The sequence below is a fragment of the Sphaerodactylus townsendi genome, linkage group LG01, assembly GCF_021028975.2.
Source record: "Sphaerodactylus townsendi isolate TG3544 linkage group LG01, MPM_Stown_v2.3, whole genome shotgun sequence".
In the NCBI taxonomy this organism is placed as follows: domain Eukaryota; kingdom Metazoa; phylum Chordata; class Lepidosauria; order Squamata; family Sphaerodactylidae; genus Sphaerodactylus; species Sphaerodactylus townsendi.
In genome coordinates, this window is record NC_059425.1 from 110,906,936 (window position 1) to 110,934,468 (window position 27,533).

At 40.6% G+C, this 27,533-nt stretch overlaps 1 protein-coding gene across 5 annotated transcripts in view; it reads right to left on the reverse strand.

Annotated features, from left to right (window-relative positions):
• L3MBTL3 (L3MBTL histone methyl-lysine binding protein 3) overlaps window positions 1-27,533 on the reverse strand; it is a 71,987-nt gene that overhangs the window by 33,026 nt on the left and 11,428 nt on the right. For all 5 annotated transcript variants that reach the window (XM_048490867.1, XM_048490829.1, XM_048490847.1 and 2 more), the window contains exons 2-11: window positions 24,912-25,023; window positions 15,895-16,006; window positions 12,747-12,906; window positions 10,146-10,281; window positions 9,733-9,817; window positions 6,525-6,616; window positions 5,341-5,445; window positions 4,505-4,640; window positions 1,579-1,670; window positions 115-266 (exon numbers count right to left, since the gene is read on the reverse strand). In XM_048490867.1, the coding sequence (XP_048346824.1) occupies window positions 115-266; window positions 1,579-1,670; window positions 4,505-4,640; window positions 5,341-5,445; window positions 6,525-6,616; window positions 9,733-9,817; window positions 10,146-10,281; window positions 12,747-12,906; window positions 15,895-16,006; window positions 24,912-25,013 (1,172 nt within the window). In that variant the 5' untranslated portion in view covers window positions 25,014-25,023. The remainder of the gene's footprint in view (window positions 1-114; window positions 267-1,578; window positions 1,671-4,504; window positions 4,641-5,340; window positions 5,446-6,524; window positions 6,617-9,732; window positions 9,818-10,145; window positions 10,282-12,746; window positions 12,907-15,894; window positions 16,007-24,911; window positions 25,024-27,533) is intronic.

The window sequence follows — 27,533 nt, forward strand, 5'->3', positions numbered from 1 at the left end:
ACACTCTGATAAAATACAGAAATTACAGTTCATGAAAACTACAGAAGAGGTGGGAAAATTAATCAAAATTCCAATTACTATTATTGAGTTAAGAAAACTTTTAATAAGACATACCAGTAGTCATAGCTCTCATCCCAGTTGTCAAAATGAACCAGGAAACGATTTTCTACCATGTCTGTTACTGTAGCAACACATATGAAAGTAGGGTTCTTTTTGTCCACCGCTTCAAGCTTCATCCCCATTCGAAATCCTGATGGAATCACTGTCTGAAACACATAGAGATTGAAAAGAAATTATCAGTAGGACCATGGTGCATTAGTAATATTACATACAACCAACAACACCATACAAAGAAGAAATAATGAGAACAGTCTAGTCATGTATCCCCAAAAGCCCCTGAATTATCTACAGCCAAACATTCTATGGTTCTAGACCATAGGTGTCAAACTCGCGGCCCTCCAGATGTTATGGACTACAGTTCCCATCATCCCTTGCCATCATGAGCCCCCAGGGGATGGGGCGGTTTATAAATCAAAACAATAAATAAATAAATAAATAAATAAAATGATGCTGGCAGGGGATGATGGGAACTGTAGTCCATTAACATCTGGAGGGCCACGAGTTTGACACCTGTGTTCTTGACTATGTAACAGTCAATTGCACGAATGTGGTACAATATTCATCATCATGCATTTTGAATGCCCAAGATAATCTGAATGTGTCAGAAAATGTATTGTTGAAGGCTTTCATGGCAGGAATCACTGGGATGTTGTGTGGTTTCCAGGCTGTATGACCGTGTTTCTCTCCAACAAGCTTCACAGTTCGAAAAGACATGAAACAGGAGGTCTGCTAGTCAGTTACAGCCTCATGCTCTCCAAATGAAGAATGGATTCAGGGAACCATTTTACTACAGACAGCATCTAGGAACATTCTCCTGAAATCATGATAGGCTCATTCAGAGTGTGGATATAGGTGATCATTTGCTACAGTGCAAGTGTAATTATTAGAGCCAAGAGGAAAGGGTGGGGGTATAAACATTTTAATAATCGATTGAAAACATACTTGTAAAACAAATATCTGAAATACCCTGCCAAGCTGAGAAAAAGGATCTACGCAGAACTGTTTGCATGCTGTGAAGCAAAAATTTTCGGTATCCATCCAATGCCTGTTCCTGCTGTTTCATGTGTAGCCTCTGGAAAGATTGTTATGGATTGCCGTGCCACTTTTCTGAGCCATGTTTCTCTTGCAGACTGTTTTTGCAGATTGTTATTACAATGCTACCAAGTTCATAAAAAGCAGAGTTTATGGCATAACTAATTCAAGCTACCCCTGAAAAAAATGCCATCCTGAGGCTCTCTGTGATGTCACTGCGCCACAGCAAACAGGCAGTAGGATGGTAATGGGAAAATACACACAATTTTTCAGCTGTTTTATTTAAGAGGTTATATCCCTTGTTTCAGACTTAAATGGTCCAAAAATATACTGATAAGAAACCACTGTATTTCCAACAAAGCCATGTATTAGTATAGTACACAGAAACAACCCTCAGCAGAGAAGAGAAAATCAGAGAACACTTACTGTATTTTGATTTTCAAACAAGATTTTAGGGGCAGCTTGAGCCTTACATTTCTTCAGATATGAAGGCCAATTAAATTCATCTTCTTTATATCCTAGAGAATTCCATGAAAGAGAATGAAAAGGAAGCTAAAATATTCATGGAACTTGAGGCACTGTTATCTCAACTACAGTCACCTATCAGCTTTGTAATTGTTTTTGCTATCTGCTGAATCAAAAAGAATTAAATATTTCTTTAAAATCCTTTGCTTTTGGAATATTATTGTCTGTCCCATGCTAACTTGGAATGCAAAAGCAGCTGTTGCTTATCCTGAATGCATTAGACATTACGGAAACAGAAACAATTATTATATTCACTACTAAAGCAATTAAATGTTTAGTATTTGAACCCAGGATATAGTCATGAATTATGATGAACTCCACTAACAAGACATAGGTCCATGTATTATGGTGAGTTTTCTGGGCTGTGTGGCCGTGGTCTGATGAATCTTGTTCCTAGGAACAAGATCTACCAGAGCATGGCCACACAGCCCAGAAAACCCACCACAACCAGTTGAATCCGGCCGTGAAAGCCTTCAACAATCCGTGTGTTATGTTTTGAAGGAACACAAGTAAGTTGCAGAGAGTCAGATCAAAATTTAGTATCCCAAGTTCAAGGACAGAAAATAGTCTAAGTTTTGTTCTAGCCACAGATGCACACAGACAATAGCTCTGTAGAAGCTGTTGAAGCAGGTTGGATTAAGGAAAACATTGCATTTTATGTGTTGTTACAACTTTTTTTCTTCACTTTTAATAGCTTCACTTTTAATATACTGAGTATACATATGCTGGCTAATCTATAAAGTAAAATTCAAAATAGGGCAATGAAGTCTAAAATATAACCTACTGGTATATAGCTTTCATCCATTAAAAATATGTCTTATGGCACATGTTTACATAAAACTGATAGGATTGCCACCCAGGTAAATAAATGTACTTGATGAACTGTATTGATTCCATTGTATTAATTTCCTAATTACATTGTATTAATTGCCTAAATCTGCAAATATTTGCTGATAAATAACACTAGTTCAGGAAAAAAAAGTTTTTATATGATGTTTATACAACTTGCATTAGGCTCAAGAAACCTTTTTTTAAAAAAAAACAGGAAAAACCTGGGGAGGTTTCAGAATTTACTGCATTTTTCCTCAGAGCTGATACAGCTGAGCAGGAGGAAGGTGCCTTCATTCAGGCTGGTATAAAGCCAAAACCTTTCAGAAGAACCAGTGAATCCGAGGCTCTATCAGATCACCCCTTGTCACAGAGGGGAAGGTGCTTTCATTCAGGCTGGCACACAGTTGAGACCTTTGAAAAAGAGCTCTTTGGGTCCAGCTCTATCTGATCATGCCCTCAGGAGCAGACTGGTGACAGCAAGCACAGGCAGCTTTGCTTTATGATCCCCCAGGCAGATAAGGCGTGGAGAATGGGTATATATCAGCACCAGTGAGACTCCTCAAAAGCACAATTCTGAAGTTGACACAATCCTGAAGAAATTCTCCTTGGGTCATAACAAAGTGGAAATCCATAAATAAGGAGGAGGGGCACTTCTAGTCTGCTAGAAAGCTTTAGAAAGCTTTTCTGTGGCTGTCCCAATGTGTGCCTGCACAAAAGCCATGAAGATGGACAAGAAAAGAGAATAAATACATATTACCACCATAAAAACTATACGGGAGAACAGAAGGAAGAATAATTAGTTTTTATACCCTGTTTTTCTCTACTTTTAAAGAGTCTCAATTGCCTTACAATCATCTCTGATAGACTTTCAAGATGTTTCATAAGCCAGCACCCAGAGGTTCATGTGTTAACTCTGTTAACTACATGGAAAGGTGTAATTAACAACTCGCTTTTCTTCAGATTTCTCAAACCTTACTATTTTCTCTTTCAAATCTTGTCTGAAACTCTGGCCATTCTGCACGGCTATGGTGGGGGTTGGGTTGGCGTCGCCCGGTCGACTTACTGTCTCTGCGGCCGTCGGGCGCGTCGCCGAGGCCAGGGGACACGCCCCCCTGCCCTGCGCAACTGCTCCGGCGTCGCAGGGCAGGGGGGGCGTGTCACCAGGCCTCGGCGACGCGCCGGACGGCCACAGAGAGGGTAGGTCCACCGGTCACAGGATGGAGGGATGGTGCCTTCCAGCCACTGCCGTTTGCACGGCAGTGGCTGGAAGCCGCCATTTTCCGTAAACCTTGCTGGGGAAGCGAGGTCGGAAAACAGCAGCTTTGCGCCGCTCAGGAGGCGCGAGGGCGGCGCTGCTGTGCAGCAGCTGCACCCCCCGTGCGAACAGCTCCCTGGGGACAGTGTTTTTGCGTCCCCAGGGTGCTGTTTATGGCCCGTGCGGAAAGGGCCTCTATCTCCTCCTACAACTCCACCCACTCCCTGCCTGTCACTCACACTCTCAGGCTCTGTGAAGAAAGTACCGGTAAGACCTGGATCTTTGGATTGGGAAAGAAGCCAGTGTGTGTACAAGGTGAGCCCCTACAACAGGTACCACTATATTATTAAGAGCTGTTTACGACATTACAAAAAAGAAGCAACTTGCAGTAGAAAATGTGTTCTACAGAATGATATGTATACAACAGCTTGTGGGTGTAAAGGCTTCGACTCTTCCCCGCCATTTGTACTTCTTTTAAAGGAGTTGCTATGCTTATAAAACTGGATATTGAAACTCAAATATCATCAAATTAAATTGTGAATCTTTAAGAACCTAATAATTTTCAGTACAGTAAAATATGAATAGAAATGAATATCCTTCATTGTTCCACAACTAGAGTTCGTAACATGTGTACCAATTTACTATTATGTGTGTCCCAAATCCCTCTTTGCATGAATATGTCACTTTGTTCACTATGCAAAGCAAAGGAAAATGCCTAACAGGAAATAGGTAACATACTACCTTTTGGGGGATGAAGCTTGTGTCCTGTTTTCTCACACCAACCAACTGGGTGAATGTCAGAAGAATCAGCATTCACCCAAAAATCATAACAATCTGGGTATTCATCAAAGTGAAGTCTGATTCTATAGCCACAAACCTAGAACAGTAAAAGGAAAAAAGGTATATTCAAGTATAACAAAATACTCTTTAAAAAAATGACCAAATGCAACCAGAAGAATTCTCAAAATAGTACTCAAGAGGGCTACACAGAGATAACTTGGTTCTTTGAAAGGGAGAGGGGAACAGTCAGCAACTGAAGATAAATGGCAACCATAATGGAAAAAGAACCTAAAACATAATTCAGTATAACGCAAGCACATCAATACACGTGAGCAACAGTTTAACTAGGTTTATATACAATTTATACATGGTAATTTGGCTGCTGTGGGTTTTCTGGGCTATGTGGCCAAGATCCGGTTGGAGCAAAAACTATGCAGCCCAGAAAAACCCACAACAGCCACTTAATTCCAGCTGTGAAAGCCTTCGGTAAATTTTGTTTTTTCCTTTTTCCCCACTGCCACAGTGAGCCCAATAATTGTTCAGTAGGTTTGTTTCTTACTGACTGCTGTTATACTTTACTAGTAATCTCTGCTTGGTATCAAATCTTCTTTCAGATCATTTTTTTGCATTTTTTTTTACTTTACTTACCATGGTAACCCAGGTTTTTTTTGGGGGGGGGTGGTGGTTGCAAATGCATGTGACAAGGTTTTTTGGCATTTTATTTATTTCTGTCATAGAATTATGCCAAGAAACGCTAAAGTTCAACACCCCCTGTGCTGCACCGTTCTTACACTCACCTCAGCCACTGTAACGACACAGTACATTGACTGATGTTCGGGATCCACTCCTTCTAGTTTCATTCCAACTTTAAATGAATTTTTGTTGTATGGGATGGACTGGTACTGAAATGTCAAGTTTTCGTATTTGGTTATTTATTCATTTAAATTTTACTATATTTTCAGTTCTACAGTTAAGATACTAACAGGGCAGTCCTATGCAGAGTCCAGTCTAATTTTGCACACAAAATTTAAAAAAACCTGTTTGTGGGATGTATTTAATTGTGTGTAGAAACTGAAGCACCAGGCAACATTTTTCTCTTGGTCACTATCCTCCAGGTTCTCTGAACTTCAAAGAAATCTGTCACATAAGAATCAATTATATCCCCAGCAGCTGAATTATACTGCACATCATTCTCACTATTGGAATAAGGATGGAATAACATCAAAATAGATATGTAAGAAGGAGACAAAAATAGTTGCAAAATTATGTACAGAAATTACTATAAATAAATCATATAAATTTGAGACAGCCTGAATTTTTTGCAAAATTATGGCTTTTATGTTCTGCAGTTTCCAACAAAAAAGCTCTTCTCTTCAATTTAAACACAAAATCACAATATATAACTATAATTACATACAACTATAATTTTACAGTGGCATAGACATGGATTTCAATTATTATGGTCGTAAGCTATGTAAGAATTATTACAGGCTAGTTCGTCAACTGTTTTTTTAATAAACTGTTAACTACATTTGCTTTAGATGTTTCAACACAAATTCACATGTTACGACATGTCACAGGTCTGCTCATAGGATAGCTAACATCATAAGCAAAATACACTGCAGATACTGTACATATACAAGAGGGGAAACAGGTATATGCTCCCAATTTGATAGATCAGGGGTCTCCTTGTGGGAAAGCTGTGTAAGTTCCTTTTCTATTCAAAATTCAGGAAAAAATGGTATAGAAAACATGCTGCTTTCATATTCTCCTTTGATGCATACAGGTTACATGAACACAAGAAGCAGCCTTATGAATCCTAAGTCAACCAAGGTCACTTCTATCTCTTCTGACTAAGAGTAACTCTCAATATTTGGACACAACACCTTCATTTTGATATTTGCCCTGCACATTTATGCCAAATACAAGATCAAAGATACTTCCAAGAGATAGCCAGCTAGGACTTTAAAGCACAGTGTACCTCTTTAAAAATCTTAGGAGGTGCAGCTATAGCTTTTTCTTCTTCCAAGTATGATGACCAACTCCATGCTTTCTTTTCCTTTGACATTAAAGCTGAAATTAGAAATTAACAGCTTTATGTACGGATGCAGGTACAGTTTTGCAACAAATTATTGGCATAAATCACTGGAGGTGATTTTATTTAATGAAGTTTTGCCCTGACCTGGATAGCTCCAGGCTAGCTTGAACTGTCAGATTTCAGAAGCTAAGCAGGGTCAGCCCTAGCTAGTATTTGTATGGGAGATCTCCAAGGAACAGCAAGTCATGAGGTGGAGGCAGGCAATGGCAAATCACTGAAAGTCAGCTGTGACTTAATAGCCAAAAAAAGTAGTTCAGTCAATATCATTTCATACAATTTTGAGATATGGCTGATCTACATATTCTGCCTTTAAGCTGAAAAGTAGAGATTAATTTTGCTCAATGATTATTAATAACGACAAAGATAAATGGTAATTGTGAAAGAGAAAATCCTTGCCAGTAATCAAGCAACTTATTCTAATCACATTTATACTTCTACTTAAAAAAAACTCTTGCAGAATGGAATTAATGGAGCTTAAGTGTAAATGACACTATCAGACAAAATACTAAAACTTTTAAAGACAGTACTTGGAGACTTTACTTTTACAAAATACAAAGTAGTTGCTATATCACAAATGGATTAGGATCTCATGTCACAGCAAATAGTGGGCCACTTTCCACAACAGATTATCAGTAACTATATCTTTGTCAAGAATCAAGATCAAGTTTATTGCAATGGCCATTGGCCTTCACAGTTATTACACAAGACATTAAAACTATAACTCAATGGTTACATATACATAAAAGAGGAATAAAGTAAAATTAGACCCTTGCTGTGTTGTTTGGTTTCTGATCTTTGTAGTGCAAATGGAACTAGTCTATCAGAAATATAGTGATCAGTATCAGACAACAAAAAAAATCAATGTATCATGATTGGACAAATCTGGCCTGTTGGGCAATACCCTATTGATATATTTACTCCTTGGACCACTGTAAAGGGGGCAAAAAAGAAGATAGTGCAATAAATCTTCAACCACTCCAGCTCTGCAAATACAAAGGTGCTGAGAGGCAAGGATGTGTAAGAAGCAACCAGTTTTCATTGCTGAAGCACAGCATGAAATCTCAAATAGGTAAAAGCCATCCTTACTGCTTAAGCTGTTAAATTCACTAAATACAAGGTGCTGGTTTGATCCCCTTTAAAAAAATTAAACCAGGGGACTACTTTAGATTGTTTAATTAAGTTGAAGTCTATCACAGCATCATTTTGGAAGATCCAGTCACAAAGGCTGTGGTCCTCTCTCCCACTGAGCAAATCATCTGGGATACAGTTTTTTGATGGAGGTACTTTTGATTGAGGTAATTTCCTCAACCCTAGATTTTGACAAAGTCTTCAGGAGTGAGCAACTCTGCTGTCCAAGAGTCTTGTTTGTCTGCTTCATTTCCCAGTCAGCAGTTTAAAATGATCATATTAATGCAGGCTCTTGTTGAGGACAGTCCCAGTTCCGCCCTCATTAGAGCTGCAGTTGACCCTATTGGGAGTGTAAGAATTGTCCCCATAAATTCGATTCTGCCGTCTTCCCAAGCTCAGCAATATTTGGTTACCCCACTCCCATATTTCAGTTCCATTTAATATAGACGGAAGTATTTTGCTGACAAACAGCTTAATGGCTGGGTCCACTAGATAGCCTTCCTTTAAATTAAATTTTTTTATTATCACCCCCATATTTTTCAAGATTTATGCTCTTACAGAGGCCAGGTGAGCTTTCCATGAGAGAGTTTCACTAAAAGTTGCTCCCAAATACTTACAGAAGCAACATTGTTCAATTGGAGTGGCCAAAATACTCCTGGCAGCTTTCTTTGGTTTTTGCCTAAATACCATTATCTTAGATTTGGAATTTATACTTAATCGCTCTTCCTTACAGTACTAACTGATTTTAGATCCTGAAATCAATACCATATTGTCAGCATACAGTAATATGGGTACCTTAGACTTGCCCATAGTGGGGGACATACATTCCATACCCTGCAGTTTACCCACAACATCATTGATAAAGAGGTTAAACAAAATAGGTGCAAGCACACAACCTGGCTTGACGCCTTTCACAACTGGTATTTCATTAGTTCAATGTACCAGAGGTTCTTACAAAGGCAATGTACCAGAGGTTCTTACAAAGGCATGTTGATGAAATTGCCTTATGAGGTGTATTAAGTATTGATCTAACTTAAGGTTAGATAATTTCAACCATAACCTTTCTCTGTCCAGAGAACTGAAGGCTGATGCCAGATCCATGAATGCTACATACATGGCCTTTTGATAACCTTTCATAGCAGCAAGTCTTCTTTTTGAACCCAGTTTGGTATGGGTGTATGGTATTATTAGATTCAACCCATTCATCTAATTCAAGTTTTGGGTATTTACTGAATAACTTTGATGTTATGCTCAAGAGACTTGTTGGTCAGTAGTTTTTGGAATCATTTTTGTTGCCCTTTTTATAAACTGGAGAGACAATTCTGGTTGTCCATCGAAGGGGTGATTTCCTAGTCTCATTTATTTGGGTAAAAAATCTTGCCAATACTGGAGCCCACCAGTTAGCAAAAACTTTGAAGCACTCTGGTAGGATCAGATCTTCCCCCGGTGAATTGCCTGATGGGAGTGTAATAATTAGCAATTTAATCTCACCCTGTGAAATTGGGGACCAGGTAGTATAGGTCAAGGGAATTTCCTGGCACATTAAGTTGGTAGAAGAGTTTCCAAAAACTTAGAATAATAGTTAAACCATGTTGTACACTGGACTGGGGAATCCACCCAATACATGGAACCTCTAAAGACAAGCTAATCAGGTGGCAATTACAACTTTGTGTATACACCAAACTAGGTGTTGCTCATGAGTCGAAATGTCCTTTGGAGGAGCAATTTTGCCCTGCTGTTCAGTGTACATGGAGCAATCAGCCTCCACATTGCATCTGCTTTAGGAAAAAACTGCAGGAGGGCAGGCTGAAGTCCCTCCTTTTTCCACACCATACTTCTGAGCCAAATGAGGCCCTGACAAGGTTGGGACGTTAGTTTTCCAACTTCATTTCTTTCTGTAAAAACTACATCGTTGGGTCAGGGATATAATCACATACCAATGCAATGTCACAAACAGACTTACTTTGCTTTAAAATTGCCATCTCTCTTTTCCTTTTCCGTGTGGCTCTCTGAGAAGCTCTTAGTATCCTCCCTTCAGGCTTGTCATCCTGAATTGAAAAGTTAGACAATTACAAAATTTTCCTTAGCAGTAAATCAAAGTGTAATGTTGGATCATTTGTGAATGACTTTGTACAGATTCCTACCACGCTGCATTAATATAACTGATCATGAAGAGTTAAACATGTATGAATAAACATAAATTAGTATTCCTCAAAGAAACATCGTTTTTCACTTTGACAGTTCCAGAATTATCACACCCTGCAATCTTAAAAGGCACAGGTAAAATTTGACTTTATCTGAATGACTTAAAAATGAATAAAGATATATAAATTCAGAATCCTTAACCTAGTAGACCATCAGATACTCCATACTAACCATTTCTCTTTTTTTCTTCTCATCTCTGTCTTGATCACATTCTCCCTTTGGGGATGTTTTGGCTTTTCTTTTTTGAGTGCCTTTAGAATACTCTTCACCATTTAATCCTGATACTCCCTTGTCTTCCTTTTGTTCTCTAGAATGAAAATGAAATTATAATGTCTATATTAATTTTCTTCAATCTGCAAAAAGCAATGGCGCCAAAGAATAAACGTAAATGAAGCCCAAAATGCCTACTTCTAAAGATACAATTAAAATGATGAGTGCCAAAAATATAAAATGGGAGGGATACTATAGAAACTGCAAAAGGAAAGGTTGACAGCCTTCACTGAGCAGATTTTGCCTATTTCAAACTATGTGCCCTCCTATTAAAAGCAACAATTTCAACTATTTAAAATATTGCAATACCTTAAAGAAAGTAAAGAATTAGCAAATTGTAATACTAATACAAATGCAACTAAAATAATCTGAAACCATAAAACACATAAACTAATATGAGAAAAATTCCAGCAAACTGCTAAATACAACACAAATTGAAGCAAGCACAGAATCAGTATTCTGTGGTGATTAGATCAACCATGTAATATGGTACTGAAACAAAAGAAACCTAGACAGATTCATTTAAATCAAGTTTCACGTTTTGAAATTCATGAATTTCTTAGCTGGCACACATGATAACTTGTTGCTATAACAACATTTACCGTAAATAGAGTATTTATACAATCCAAAACCATGCTCAAAACCTTTGGTTGAAAAGCCCAATAGTCATTTTCCAAGAGTAAATATACTGTTCCCTCCAGATTTACTCACTAATGGGCAACATTCTCCTCATGGTTTGGGGGACAGTAAGTAGCTTTCATTGTGCGGATTTAAAAAGTCCACTGCAATTCCTCACAGAAGTCATAGGACATTTATGCATGTACCATTTTCCCTGTGGCTGAGAAGGAGCCAATTCTCTAACTTTGCTTTGTAGTGGCATTTTTCATTTTCACACTTCTTTGTTCCACTACTATTTTGTTTACACAGGTTACCCTCCTGCAAAGTGTCCCTAGCCAAGCTGATCTGCCATTTTGCCCACCCACCTCCTTGCTGCTTCCATGCAATCTCCATTTGGGGAGTTTGCCTGTGGATTTTTTGTTGCTATTGATGTCCTTGGCCTAGTGTTACTTTGCCTTGTCAATTTCACCGGGGTCACAGACTTTAATTGTTAAAATACATTTTTAAAAAGAAGCTGCTATGATTGTCCTGAAATGGTGGCCGAAAGAGTGGTAGGAACTACTGTGGTGTGAACAGGGGAAGGCAGTGAGAAGCAAGAAAACCCAAGGAAAGCTAAACACATGGTGATCTCCTTTGCTTTCCCTGAGAAGGCAGGGGAAAAGTTGCACTTAAAGAGTTTTTGGAAACTGTGGGGATTTTCTGAGCAAATGCCGACTGGGGGAAAATGTGTGCATAACCAGTGGTGGGATTCAGCAGGTTCGCACCACTTCGGCAGAACCAGTTGTTAAAATGGTGCTTGTAAACAATCAGTTGTTAAATTATTTGAATTCCCACTCCTGTAACTGGTTGTTAAATTATTTTAACCCCATCACTGTGCATAACCAACAATCAAGCTTGAAGGGAATGTACCCCAAAGTAAAATAGACCACAAATGTGTAAATAGCCATAGAGAACTGTGCTGTTATTATTAATTATTATTATTTATTAAATTTAGTATACCTCCCACCCCCGAAGGACTCTGGGCGGTGTACAATAAAACCAAACAAACAATACAAAGGAAACCAATATACAACATAATTCAGCATAATTCAAATCATAATGAATACATTAAAATCCAGTAGCAACATCATAACCCAACTGTGGATGGCGTCCGAGATTCCAACCCCACCACCTCCAGGTGGCCAGCAATTTGCCAGATAGATGGTACAAATAGATGGTACGTAGGGGTACAATGGTGGCTGTTGCTGTCAATACTTAAGGTGAGTGTGTCAGGTCTTTGAACTGCAGCTCTGAGTTTGATTCTGCTGGAAGACAGTTTCAATCTTCTTTCCTTCTGAGGTTGGAAAAATGAGTACCCAGCTTGCTAGGGGTAAAGTGTAGACAACAGGGGAAGGCTGTGACAAATCACCTCATAAATATAGTCTGCCTAGCAAATATTGTGATGTGCCATAACTGCATGGGTCAGTAATGGGATGGTGCTTGCACAGTGACTACCTTTACTTTTACTGAAATCAATAGAACATTTCCAAAGAAGTGCATTTAGCAGCCTAATGTCACTTACTTGTATGTTCAGTCTTGCACGCTTTATTTCTGGTATGATATTTACAAAAGGCTGGAAAAAGTTCATGGCCCATTGAAGCGGTTTGCAAAGCTCCCATGAATTTAAATAGTTATTGACAGCATCAAATATATTTTATGTCATAGAACCTTCAGTAGTCCCATATACAAGAATACTGTTCTTAAACTAAAACAAGGAGGACTGTACAATAAAACTATCATGAAGATTCTGATTCAGTGATGTGGTAGTTTTTTGTCCTGTTGGTTTGGTGTTTACTTTCAATGCAGCAGCAGTTATACTAACTAATGCATTTATATAACTCTTACCTGTTTTTAATCTGATGGCAACATTTTTGGCTGCAAATCTTTTCTCCAGCTACAAACTCCTCTAGGGAACCAGGAAGAGAACAAGTGTCACAGACATTATTCTCACCAATTTTGGCAGTTTCTTTCAGTGCGGGTGATATTTCTGTCTTTTCTAAAAAGACTGCAAAATGGAACAAGGAGTAAATGGTCAGCTGTACAGTGGGGTTAATCTGTAAATCAAGTCAACAAAAGACATCTTCCTGATAGTCAGTGGCAGTACACAGTTTATATAAGCCCAGGAAGGTTTAGGCATATTCCAGTGATGTTACAGTATACTCAGCCTCATGCTAACCAGTCTATTATTTCTGCCAAGTGCATGCTGTTGTGTGAACACGAAAAATTAGGAATATATTACCCCTTCATGTGTTCTGGAATGGAAGCCAACATCAAAGATAAAGTACACCACATAATCCAAGGTAGTAATATCATAGGAATACTCTTGTTTTCAATTCAACTATTGTAAAATAGTTTCTAAGGGCAAATCAGTCTGTGGTCATATTTCACTGTTATCACATGACAAGTAAAATTTAGGTTCCCACCTATCCAGTAATTTTGTTTTAAAAAAACCCAGACCCTCAAAGTTGCTACAATTACTGATGCATGAACACATGAAGCTCTCTCTCTCTCTTTTTTAAATAAGATCACTGGTACACTAGGACCAGTACTATCTACTTGGACTGGCAGAAGCTCTCCAGTGTCTCAGGAGGACTACATCCCCTGCTATCTGAGGCTTTTAAGTGATGCTGGGGACTGAACTTGGGACCTCCTGGAAGCTGAACAGATGCACTAAGACTTCCTCCTGGCGCCTGATCTAACCCACCATCCCAAGAGAGAACACGTATGGCTTCGCTCTATCTAAGTTTTATCCCTATGAGTAGGTTAGGCTGAGAGAGAGATGGTAACAGTCCAATATCACCCACTGAGCTTGAAGTCTGTCAAATCCTAGCAGAGGCGTAAGGAGGCAAACTGTAGCCCTGGGCAAAACCTGAGTTGGATGCCCCCCACTCCACCACAACCAATTTTTTTTTGCACCAGGACATTGGTGCATGCAGGGGGTGCATTTTTAGACATATCAGCACCAGAATTTCAGTGTATCATCAGGAGACTGTCCTTATGCTACCCCCCAAGTTTAGTGAGGTTTGGTTCAAGGAGTCCAAAGTTATGGACTCCCAAAGGGGGTGTCCCATCCCCCATTGTTTCCAATGGGAGCTAATCCCCAAATTGCGTGCCCTATGCAGCTTTTTGTCTGGAGTTAGGTCAAAACTCCTTGGAATCAGCCGCTTGGCTGAGGGCTTTTCGATTCTGGCTGTGAATTCATTTTCTCTTGTAATTCCCTGGTCCACCATCTGCTCTCTGACACCCATTCCAACCCCTGGTTTTCCATAATTGAAGAAAAAATGGTCTCTATTGGACTGTCAGTGGATTCACTTTGCCCTAGAGAGTTCTCTACCCTAATCACCACAGCCAAGAAAACATGCTCCCTCCTGTATTTTTCTCTCTCATTTGAACGGGGCCACTTGGCACACTACCTGTATTGCTTAATAAACCCTGCTCAAAGGAGAGCCATAATGCTCACCAGGTTTAATGTTATGCCTTCTGCCTTGTTACATGGCAGATTTAATAAGCAAGAAAAGGCTAAAAGATTGTGCCCATGTAATGATGGCTCAGTTGAATCTCTGGCCCACCAATTACTATACTGTCTCAGATTCAAGGAAATCAGATCCAAGTATGTGAATCTTACTCCTTTACATTTACCAGATCTCCCCGGTTTAATTAGATTACACTACTTGTTGGACAATCCTGATCCTTCTCTCTGTATGATAGTGGCAGACTTTCTCCTGGAAATTACTAAACGCCAATAGATTTCCTTCGACATAACATTTATTTACTGAATTGTATATGCTTTTTAATCTGTTTTTTATTATTGTTGTACTGTTGTCTATGCCAATAAAGGCGTGCAATGGGAGCTAATAGGAGATGGGGGCTACAGTTTTGAGGGTCCATAACTTTGCCCCCCCTGAATCAAACTGCATCAAACCTGGGGAGTATCCTCAGGGCAGATTTCTGGGATGTTTCTGAAGGGGGCGGCACCAAAATGTCAGGGTATCATCTGGAAACTGTCCTGATGGGACCCCTCCAAGTTTGGTGCAGTTTGGTTTAGGGGGTCCAAAGTTATGGACCCTCAAAGGGGGTGCCTCATCCCCCATTCTTTGCTAAGGGGGTGCCATCATCTCCAGATGATACCCTGAAATTTTGGTGCCAATACATCCAAAAATGCACCCCCTGCAGGAACATCCTAGAAATTTGCCCAAGAATCTTTGTTCTGCATTGAGTTTTCTGCATTGCTGTCAATGGGGGTTGCAGGCTGTGGGGGGCACATTTCTAAAGGCACAGTCTCAAAACTTTCAGGGTCTCATCAGGAGACTGCCCTAATGTTACCCCCCCCCCAAGTTTGGTGCAGTTTGGTTCAGGGGGGCCAAAGTTATGGACCCTCAAAACTGTAGCCCCCATCTCCTATTAGCTCCCATTGGAAACAATGGGGGATAGGGGCACCCCCTTTGGGAGTCCATAACTTTGGACTCCCTGAACCAAACCTCACCAAACTTGGGGGGTAGCATAAGGACAGTCTCCTGGTGATACGCTGAAATTTTGGTGCTGCTAGCCTAAAAACTGCGCCCCCTGCAGGCCAAAAATGGAAAACCACTGAAATACCCAAAAACGAACCCAGCATTTTGATGCCCCCCACAAGGTGATGCCCTGGGCAGCTGCCGACCTTGCCCAATGGGCATTACGCCAGTTTAATCCTAGTGTCCTACTAACTCCAATATCACACGGGGCAGGACTTCTAACATACAATTCAGCTACAGTCTAAGCAAAACTATTTCTAAATAGCAACATGATAGTTCTGCTGAAGATGCTAATTTAAGAACAAAATTCACCAAATTACGCTGATCTAGTGGAAATTCCATTTTTTTCCAGTGGGAACTATTTAGCAGAATGTAACAAGCTTCATTTGATTAATTAAAATGATCAGAAATCTTAATTTCTGCCAAATATACTAAATAACTTGGCTTTTGTATAGTAATGAACAAAAAAATTACTATCTGACCTTCTTGAGCAGTTGGCACCATCCATGTTGTAGTAGCTGTGGCCTTCTTAACACTTTCCATCTCCATTTCATCTGTGATCACTTCCAGTGCTCCAAACTCATTCACTCGAAACTGATTTTAAAAACAAGGAAAACTTAGGACGACTACTTTTTATCCCATTGTACAAATGGAATTAGAAACAATCTGGTAATTGGCTACATCACTTTTCTGAAAGTATCATTTCATAAGTAGGAGACAAATGACTGCCTCTTTGATGGCTGAGGGGAGGTACTCTGTTATTGGTTTAGGGTAGATAACTCATTCATGCAGTTCTTACATAATTTCAGCTATCAGGATGGACAAGGATTGTACAAATAGTAGACTTCACAGATACTGGAGCACAAGTAATAGCCTTCATAGATCCCAGAATCTTGTCAACATTCAATCATGGTAACTGGGTCAATGTGATCCATAAACAGACCAGACAATGTGTTAGATATTTCTTCAGTCTGGTTCAGGTTACAACCCAAGCCCAATTCAGAGTTTATTGAAGAGATTTTGGCCCAATCCCGTGGGAGCAGCTGAGGGCAACACCAGTGCATTTCAGATTCAGATTTATTGCGGTCTTAGACCAACAGAAAATACATATGTCTCACAAAATGTCTCACCCCCTATCGATCGCTTTCTGATCTAGCTAGTTATCCACACGATGGTCACCTCCAGATTGGACTGCTGCAATGCTCTCTACGCTGGGCTACCCTGGAGACTGATCTGGAAACTGCAGCTGATTCAAAATGCAGCTGCCTGGTTCCTTTCGTGGACTTCATTACAGGCGCATGTGTCACCTATGCTGCATGAGCTGCATTGGTTACCAGTTGAGAGACAGATCAAGTTCAAGGTTTTAACGTTAACTTTTAAAGCCCTTAATGGTCTGGGCCCAGCATATTTGCACGACCACTTCTTCCAATATAATCCCCAGCAGACATTAAAATCAGGAGCAAAGATGTCCGTTTGGCCTTTTCAGCCTTGGCCCCTACCTGGTGGAACAGGCTCCCAGAGGAGATCAGGGCCCTGTGGGACCTCATGGAGTTCTGCAGAGCCTGCAAAACTGTGCTGTACCGCCAGGCATTTCGCTAAGGTCCAGCCGTTTTCCATCTACCCCCATGGTAATGTGCCTCTCCACTGCAGTTGTGAATTCCCGTGGTTGTCACCATCTTTTTATTTGGCCTACCTTCCGATCCAGCCACAGTGGTTGGTTCAGTTAGCAGCATTCATCACATTATTAAATTTTAATTAGATTAACTATAATTTAATTAGATCCCTGCTCTACTTTTTATTTTACGGGTTTTAAGTATGCTGAGATAGTATCACCGTTCATTCTTTAAATTGCCCCGAGCTAGTTCTGGGAGGGGCAATTAAGAAATTTGAGAAAATAAATAAATAAAATGAAAAATAATAGACATAATAATAATAGGCACCTAATTTTATCACAAAAAAACTGGGAAAACTTATTTGGTTCTTATGATGAAGCTCTAGGGTGGGAAATGCAGCAGCTACTGGTAAATTTCAAAAATAAAAATAGATACCAATAAAATTACATTAATTGAGGCATCAGTAAGTTAAATGTTTTTGAATATTTATTTCAAAGAAAAACTGTAAATTAGCTCTGTAAGCCCTGATTCTCCCTTTAAATCCACTCAGAAAGGGGTGCATTGATTTTAAAGGGGAGAATCTGGAGAAAATTTGAGGGTGCCTGTCAGGGGAGGAATGTTTATGTTAGCAGTACCAACATTTCAGAGTATCTTTAGGAGACCCTCCTGATGATACTACTCTGTTTATGAAGCTTGACTGAATCCGTGCTATGGACCCTCGCAAGGGTAGCCCCCCATCTACTATTAGCTTCCATTGGAAACAATGGGGATTGGAGTTAATACCTTTGGGGATCCATAACTTTGGACCCCTAAACCAAACATCACTAAACCTGGTTGTATCAGCAGAGATTATCCCTGATGATAATATCTCCAGGTTTGGTGAAGTTTGGTTCAGGGGTCCAAGTTGCACCTCAAAAGGGTAGCCCCATCTACTATTAGCTTCCATTGGAAACAATGGGGGATTGGAGCACCCACTTTGGGGATCCATAACTTTGGACCCCCTAAACCAAACATCACCAAACCTGGCTGGTATCAGCAAGAGATTATCCTGATGATACCACCCAGGTTTAGTGAGGTTTGGTTCAAGGAGCAAAGTTATGGACCCTCAAAATGCAGCCCCATCTACTATTAGCTCCCATTGGAAACAATGGGGTGTTAAGGGGCACTCAGCCCTTTGGGGGGGGGTCCATATAACTTTGGATCCTATCACCAAACCTGGCTAATCAGCAAGAGATTATCTGATGATACCACCCAGGTTTAGTGGGTTTGGTTCAAGGAGCAAAGTTGCTGGACCCTCAAAGTACAGCCCCATCTGTTAGCTCCCATTTAGGCTCTGTGGGGTGGGGGCACCCCAGTCCCATAACTTTGGATCCCCCAAACCAAACTTCACCAAACCTGGGTGGTATCATCAGGAGAGTCTCTTAAAGATACCCTGAAATTTTGGTGCCACTAGCCTATAAACTACTGGCAATGCCTAGAATAAAATTAAAACCCTAAAATATTTTTTTTTTTTTAAAATACACACTCACCTTCATCATTGATAAATCAGTATATTTTTTCAGCACAAAAAATGTGCTGAAAAAGTCAACTTATATGTGAGTATATATGGTAGATAAAAATTACTATATCTACCAAAAGCAAGTTAAAGTACCATTAAGCTTAATTTACATTTAAAAGTCAACATTACCCATATGTTGGTTATTTAGCCCACTACGCACTCTAAACACCACAGCACAAAATTTAGCAACTTGTTTTCAAATCTTACAGTTTTTCATCTATCAGCAGTTTTTCAAGGCATAAATTATCAGGGCATCCTAGTAATGTTCCTACTAATGACCTTGTTTGCAGCTTGTTATAAAAGATACAACCAAAAAATACATTTTCTTTGGTTTTGATTTCTCCAAAAATGCATAGGAGTTGGGAACTCATTAAAAGTGGAATCTTATTATATTTGCCCTCCAAGCCTGCTGAAGGTAGAGCTGCACATCTGAAGGCTCTTCTAAGCTTTTGATGTCTCTTAGTGTAAGATAAGAGAGCAAAGAAGTCAGCATGCAGGCGCTACACAGTTCCACTGCAGCCACACTCAGAAGTAGCCACCATCTGAGGGTTATGTCAGTGCAGTGGCGGGCAGGGGCAGGCCAGGGACATTCCCAGAGGGTGGAGCTGAGTTTAATCGGCTTCTACCAGCCTAACAGCCCAGAAATGTCCCCCTCTGTGGCTGCAGACTTATGCCACAGAAAAGTGTGCTATGAACTTGTTTAACTTATGGGGCTATTCAGGCAGCAGGAGTATATTTAAATTTCCTCCTTTCTGTGCCACCCAAAATCATGTTGAAATCGGCACCTCCATCACACCATCCCCAGCCACTGTGGAGCTGTTCCCCATAACTGGATTGAGCTGTCCATCAGTAAAAAACTTTGCAGAGGCATTACTACTAATTTTCTGTTCCTGAGACAATAAAGTTTCAAATTTACACATCAGTAGATGTCAAAATACCTTAAACAATTTGCATAGCCATGAACTAGCAGATGAAGTGGTCGCAGATAAGTAACTTTTCTTTGCTGCTATCACTGCTTCTTCAGCGTCTTTAAGGGAGCTCTACAACACACTTCTGCAAATTCAGTACACATTTTCCCCCAGAATCATTCTGCACATCTCCCAGCCCTCGTTAAACCACAGGGCTGGGTTCCATCCCAAGAATGGAAGTGATCAATAGGGGCCAACCTTATCAATAACTACTAGGAGCTTCACATCCCAAGCTCTTAACACAGCCTCAACAGAGAATGTGTTTGAAATTTTATAATTCCCCACAGTACTCTGGAATCCAGCAGGATCTATGATCCTCCATTTAAGTTGGACCCCCTCTCCTGCAGGGTGTCAGAGCCACATTCACCTGGGCTTCAAATAGTCAGGTACACTCACTCCTAAAGAATTCTACTCTTAAACAAACGGGGGTGGGGGGGAATTCTATAGAGCCAGAAGGTTTCAACAACTATAATCTAGTCTCCAATGGACCATTCTTGAGCAAGTTATTAAACAAGTAGTGGCTGAACAACCGCAAGAATTACTGGATGCAGTAAATTGTTTGCACTTGTTCCAGTCTAATTTCAGGCCTGGCTACCGGACTGAAACAGATTTTGGCTGCAGCCAGAACTCTGGCTGGACTGGGTCAGAGATCATATCACTCCAGTCTAGTTCTACATTGGTTCCCAGTTTGCTTCCAGGCTCAACTGAAGGTGATGGTATCGACCTTAGCATCTTAGGATTAGCATGTCATAAGGACTTTCTACTGCCCCTCAACATATCCAGTCACTCCAGTCATCTCCGAGAACTGTGGTTGAAGTGCCCCAACCATCTGAGGCTGAATGTGGGGCAACATGGATCATGGCACCAATATTATGGAATTCTGTTTAAAAAGAATTGCCTACACAGGGAAATTTCCGGCCCCTTCTATCATTGTATTCTGCCACAGATGAAGACTTTTGTGTGGCAATCCCTCACTAATTCTCACGGACCCTTGTTCTTGTTCACATGTTTTGTTTTCAATTTTTATTTATACTTCTATGTGTTTTTAATTCTTTGACCTCTTAATCTTGTTTTAAGGTTATATTGTTTGTGTCTTTGAAAACCAAGGTTCAAATCCTCAGCCACACCATGGAAGCTTGCTGGATGGACGTGGGTCAGTCATACATTCTCAGTCCTGAACTAGGAATACCAGAGCTGTGGCATGGAGGGAGGCAACGGAAAACCACCTCCAAACGTTTATTTCCTTGAAACCCAAGAGGTCACCATAAGTCAGCTGTGACTTCATGTTTAACAATGTCTGTAGAAGAATTCGTAAATAGGCCATATTTTGAATTATGTAACAGATGATGGACCAGCAAATTGGCTCAGTCTACTGAGTCCAGGAGATGAGATTTAGGTAAAGGTATTTTAATCTCCTGCCTTACTCAGCCGCTCACTGCTCACTGGTTATGAATCAGCTAACAAAAGGAATGAGTGTCAGGGACCCATCTTACAGAGAGATGATGACTATACTTGAGGCCATATAAAAAGGCACTCTGGATGTGTGAAATAAACATTAGTTTCCAGTTCTTATTTCTTACAGACAAGATGATAAGTGTTATATTAGAAAAAAAGGGGTCTAATTAAATGGTATTAAAATTAAAAGGTAAAATTAAAAGGTAAAAGCAAAAATGTAGCACACTACTACCATCTAGTGGTTATATACTACACATAAAATATGTAATATAATTCCACTGAAAATGTAATTGAATTTATAATTTGTAAAAATTATTACAGGGTTTTTTATTTTCGCTAGTCTCTTTGACCTTTTTTCATACTGGGCTCCAACTTATTTCCATGTTGTTTTTTCTACTTCCAGAACAAACTAGTTTCCCACAAATGTCACAATGAACACACCTTAATAGCGAGTTGCTATCACTTGGAAACCGAGCCTTGGATCTCCTTGCCTTGTTATTTGTTTGGGAATGGTGGCAAACAGGTAAACAGCCATGCAAAAGCTGTAGTTGGTGGTGAAGTTTCATTTCCTTCTGCCTTGTGGTTAGTTTTTTTAAAAAACATAATTTTTTTAACCGAAACATATGATGAAATCAGTTGTTCACGAAGTGTGAGAGCTTCTGCAGGGTTAGCAATTCATCGTTCTTAACCATTCAGGTACAAATACAGTGGAACTTAGATGAAACAACAAAATTCCAGATAAATAATTAATGATTTCAACCTCAGAGTACAAGCATTGGACCAATCAGCACACTATAGAGATAATCTCTTGGAAAACATTGTATCACTGACCAGTTATGCACAATGTGTTTGCTGAATGGTGGGGGCAAATATGCATCTCAGCAAGATTTCTTGAATAGATATATTTCTTCAAGCCCCACTTTCACTTTTCATTTTTTCTGCAGCAAGCGAGACCACTTCTAGCATGATTTTAATTTTGCTTCACCACCACAGTGGGAGGATTTGCTAGTGCCCCAGACATCTTCTCCCCCCCCCCACCAGCCTTCCCACCCCCTCCCACTGCCATCCACGCCTTTCCCCTTGCTCCCCTTTCATGTTGCCAGCTCCTTCAAGTGAAAGAAAATAAGTTCATTGACATGGGCTTAGGCTCTGCATTCCATTTATATTCGAGAAATCGAATAATAACAGAGAGTTATTGGAAATAAGAAACATCTCTGTTTTTCTGCAGAGAAGAAGTGATGGGGAAGAGAGGAGAAGGGAGGGGGAGAGAATTTTAACTCTATGGCATGGTTCCCTTCTTTAGCAGCATGTGTCCAGGGAACTGCTTTGCTGTTTCATTTGTGGGGGGATTATTTTTGGAACAGTAATATCTATGAAGGTGCAGTTTAAAGACTAAGCCAGCAATCTTGACTACAGTGTGTAATGAGATCTGTGCCTTTAAGAACAAGGTGATGTGTGGAGTTAAGAGAACCATGTCAGAAGAGTTCTCTGCAGAAAAACTATGCACCCAAGAGAGAGTGTCTCCTTGCGCGTAAATAGAGAAACACGAGGAAAGTCCACTGCAAGCCCACAGCATAGAGAAGAGTCCCAAGGTAAGCATTCCATTCATAATGGGCCACTAAATATGATCCATACTTCTCAAAACATCAACATGTAGCCAATCACACATCACTTCCACATACAAAAATATTAATTTAGTTTTAGATGAGATTAAAACAGAAGATTATATGAAGGGACACCACTCCTTAATTAATAAATCATTAGTATAGAGGGATACAAACAAACAACAAACCCCAAATCCATTCCGTTCTCACTACCACCTTCCCAATTTTATTGCTACTATTGCTACTGTAATTTCCCCTTCTGTTAAAGAACAACAACAAACCCTCCATGGGGGAGAGTGCCTTACAAAATTCCTTACTATTTCCTTCAAAATTTCAGAGATCTTTATAAAGGAAATGTATATCCTATATCCAAAATAATCTGAACTTAAAGATAAAAAAAACTTATGAACTTTATTCTGCCAACCCTGAGAAGTATTTCTTTTGCTTAACATTCTTATCTCATACACATGCTCTCATACTATTCCCAAATATTAGTCAGCTGTCTTATGCCCTGAAACCAACCCAAGGAGGCTGTTATTAGATAACCGTCATTCTTTGCGAATAAAAAGACTATAATAATGCCTCTATGGAAGGTGATCGAATAACAAAAGTGATTTGATGGTAGCTGCATCACTAGCTACCCTTGCTAGGCTGGTAGCTCCACAATGTTCTTTCTTGCTTCTGTCTGAGAATGGTTTTTAAACTCATACACTTGCTTGTTTAAATGCAGTGACAATACATTAGACACACTTTGTAATTCCGCTTTGGAAATATAGTGTTGCAAAAAAGAAAAACATGAAAGTCTAAATACTCCAAATACCACCGCCCTACAAGGGACCAATTTTAAATTATTGCAGCTTGTCCAGTTTGAAAAAAGCACATGAATCCAGAGGTAATGGTGATTTTGTGCACTCATCAGAGCGATTCAAAAAAGCAGGGTACTTCACATTTTTATATATGCTCTTCAGTTTGGAGGATATCGACTCTTGTGTTTACACAGCACACAGAAATTGTGAAGCACTGAAGTGTTTCTGATTTGAACACACTACTTAGCCTACCAAATGGGAAAATGTTCCAAACCTTAAAACCCACACTAGGCTACTATTGTCTTCAACAGTAGGATCCAGTCTGTATAGCCACTTTTCTTTTTCACCTCATCTGTAAACTCATCTGTTCTGGTCATTTGGATTTTGAAACAAACAGTTAGAACAATGAAACATCTGGACAATGAATGAGACTCTAAGAACTTCCATTTGCATGTAGACAACAATCTGAAGTGTCAGACTCCATGGGGTGGGGTAGAGTTTGGGGTGTGGGTGCTTGCCTTTCAGAATCTCCTTTTCTAGTACGGCTGTGATCAATGCCTCAGCAAATGGGGCAGGGAGGGATTCAAGCATCCTGGTTCCTTCTCTCCTTGACCTATGCCTGCCCTTGGGCTTTGAAAGACATGACCTGGCCTCCTTCCTTCTTGGCTGTCTCCAGGCAGACCTTATAAAGGAATACCTAGAGCAGAACTTCCCCCTTCCATAAATGCTTCCCAACTACAGGGTGACTCACCTCCAGGCTGATGAGTTTGCATTCTTCTACCCTTCAAGTACTGAAATAATGGATAGATCTGACATCTGTGGAGGCCAGGTCTACCCAAATGATTCTGATTGGGAGGTAGACCAATTCTCCAAGCAGCTGCAAGTCTAATATACAATATGTGACGCTAGAAACACACCTTCCCCAAAACAAAATAAAGAAGGAAAAAACCACACACAAGTGGAATTGCCAGGATGAAGCGGGAAATAAGACTAAACCTTTACAGGATCAAGAATGCTGCCAATGAAATGAATGCTCTGCAGTAGTAACTGGTACTTGATGAAGAAACCAACAGTGCTCGTTGATTATACCATAGATTCTCCTGAGAATGCACAGAAGTAGTGATGACGCTTTGGTTGAAACAGTTATCGGATTGACATTCCATGGGAGAATTGGCAGGTTGGAATTCCATTCCATTATAACTTGACACTGAATTTATTATGAACAGAACAGAGTTATCATATTCATGAATTGAATCATGCTCATTTTTACATTTTTAGAAAATTACGGTTGCATACTTTTACATTTCTATTTGTCTCGCAAAAAACTGTTCCCTTCTTTGCCATAGGTTACCATTGTTTTCAGCATTCCATTGCACTAAGAGAATTTAGATTCACAGTCTTTATATAGCATTAAACTGCAGTCTTTGAATGTATACCTTGGTATCTGCAGTTATGGTATTTGTTCTAAAGCATATTGAAGATGATAAACTATTACCTTTAGATCACTTCCAGGCAAGGTACCAATTCCATCCTTCCAGTCCATTACACTAAATACATCAAAATCTTGCTCACTCCCGCTAGCAGCTGGTTCATTCATAGTGTATACACTGTAAAATAAATAAGAATGACAGTATGAAAATGTTGCCTGTAACCAGTGTTACATTTGACAGCTCTTCAAATATGCCACGCATCGCATGTTTTTTTAGAAGTTTTGGCCGCCCCGCAATATTGATAACAACTTACTATAAATAAGAATTATTGACCAAGATTCAAATAGCTCCACTTATCCACTTAGAGCAATTCTGCGCATGCGGCTTTGCCAACTTTCTCTTCTTGCTGCATCTAAACCTTCTACCCACTCCATTTTGTTGATCTTAAATTCCCTAAAGAGACATTATTTGCCTGTCAGGACAACCTTTCATATACCAATTGGCTACACATAAGTTTCCCAAATGACTGAAATAGTGATTCCCCAGAGCCATCTCAGTTATTATTTATTGACTGATTTATTAGAGTAATATTATTAATCAGTAAATTATTTGCTGAGCACAATGCTTTCCAGGGAATATACTGGTCTTGCAGGGATGACGGTGCCAGACTACTTTGGCCTTTGAAGGTTACACCAAAACCTTGAACCTGGTTTGGTACTGCATCTGGAGCTAGTGAAGCTGACAGAACATTTGATGGATGTGGGCTCTCCATGGTGTCCGTGTGAGGACCCATGCAACTGCATTCTGAACCAGCTGAAGTTTCCAGATCAGTTTTAAGTGTTGCCCTGTATAGAGCAAACTACAGAACTTTGATCTGGAGGTGACTGCTACATGGCTAGGTCCAGGCAGGCCAGGTAGGGGCCAGCTGTTTAACTTGCTGCAGATGGAAAAATGCCAGTCTAACTGCATATGTGACTTGCGCCTCCATAGTAAAGGAGGCATCTAAGATCACACCCAGGCACCTGACAGCTGGCAAAGATGTCAGTTGTACATCATCAAGAACCAGACATTGGTGTCTCAAACCCAAATCCTCCTGGCCCAGCCACAGGATCTCAGCCCTTGATGGATTTAATTTCAACTGACTCTGCTTCATCAATTTCACAACACACTTCAAACAACTGGCCAGTATGTATGGGGCAGCATCAGGCCAGCCACCCATCAACAGATACAGCTAGGCATCAGCATACTGGTGACAACCCAGCCCAAACCACCAGATTAACTGGGCAAGAGCGTGCATACAAATGTTAAATAACACTGGAGAGAGGACTGCCCCTGGCAGGACCCCACACACCAAAGAGTATCAGGGTGACATACTCTATTCTAATGCTAGCCTCTGTCCCTGATCCTGGAGAAATGAGCACAGCCACTCTAAGGTTGTCCCTTGAATCCTAGGCCCTTTCCTCACAGGCCAATAACAGCACCCTAGGAACGGCAAAAACGCTGTCACTAGGAAGCTGTTGCAAGATGGGAGGGCGAGCTGGCATCGCGAGCCAAGCGCCAGCCTCTCACTCCCCTGGGTAGCAGCGCGGCCGGGCTTGTTTCCCCAACCTCAGCTCCTCAAGCCGGGTTTTTTGGGAAACAGCAGCTTTCAACCGCTGCCATGCAAACGGCAGCAGCTGGAAGGCGCCATTCCCCCCCTTTCCCAAACGCCTTACCATGTCCTCCGGCCTCCGGCGCGTCGCACTGCTGTAGCTTCCAAGCTGTAGCGCAGGGTAGGGGGGCGTGTCCCCTGGCCTGTGCGACGCGCCGGAGGCCGGAGGACATGGTAAGGCGGTTGGGGGACGGCGCAGCCTGTGCGGAGGCTGCGCCGTCTTCCCCACCGCAACCAGGACCATTCGTGCGAACGGTCCCAGGGGGGTTGGGTTGGCATCATGTACACTGACCCAACCCCCAGCGTGGCTGTGCGGAAACGGCCCTAGTGTCAGTAAGGCAGTGAGTCAGGAAATGGTAACTGACTGTGTCAAAAGCTGCTGTTAGATCTAATAACAGCAGCAGTACTAGCCTGCCTTGATTGGGAAGTGTATGGGCAAGGAGGCATAGACTTAAGTCCCAGTCTGAAATGGGTCTCAACATACTTTTGACAAAACTCCCGGCACAGGTCTTGATAAACTGAACTCAGAAAAACTGGAACTTGTAGACAGTACCTGAGAAATAGATCAGGGAAGACTATGTTGTTCATTTCAACACACATGATTATTCAAAAAGCACCGTGTGTATGTGTGTGTGTAAATGCAACAAGTTGCTTCTGACTTAATGGCGACCCCATAAATGAATTATTTCAAAAACACCTGATCATTAACAGCTATGCTCAGAGCTTGCAAACTGATAGTTGTGCTTCCTTGATTGAGTCAATCCATGTCTTTTCCAGTTATTCTTATTACAAAAAAACAATCTGAGGTCCCCAGTTTAAACATTGAAAGTGATGATGTTTCAGGGTGGGAAGAATCCACCCCAAAATAGCATCACTTGTTTTAACTGGCGACCCCAGATTCTCCCTTTAAGGTGGATTTAAAAGGAGAATCTGGGCTTCCTAGTTTAAACACCATTGAAAATAATGCTGTTTGGGGGTGGATTCCAGCATCACAGCGGCTGCCCATGAAGAGGGAGCTCAGATTTTGAACTGGACT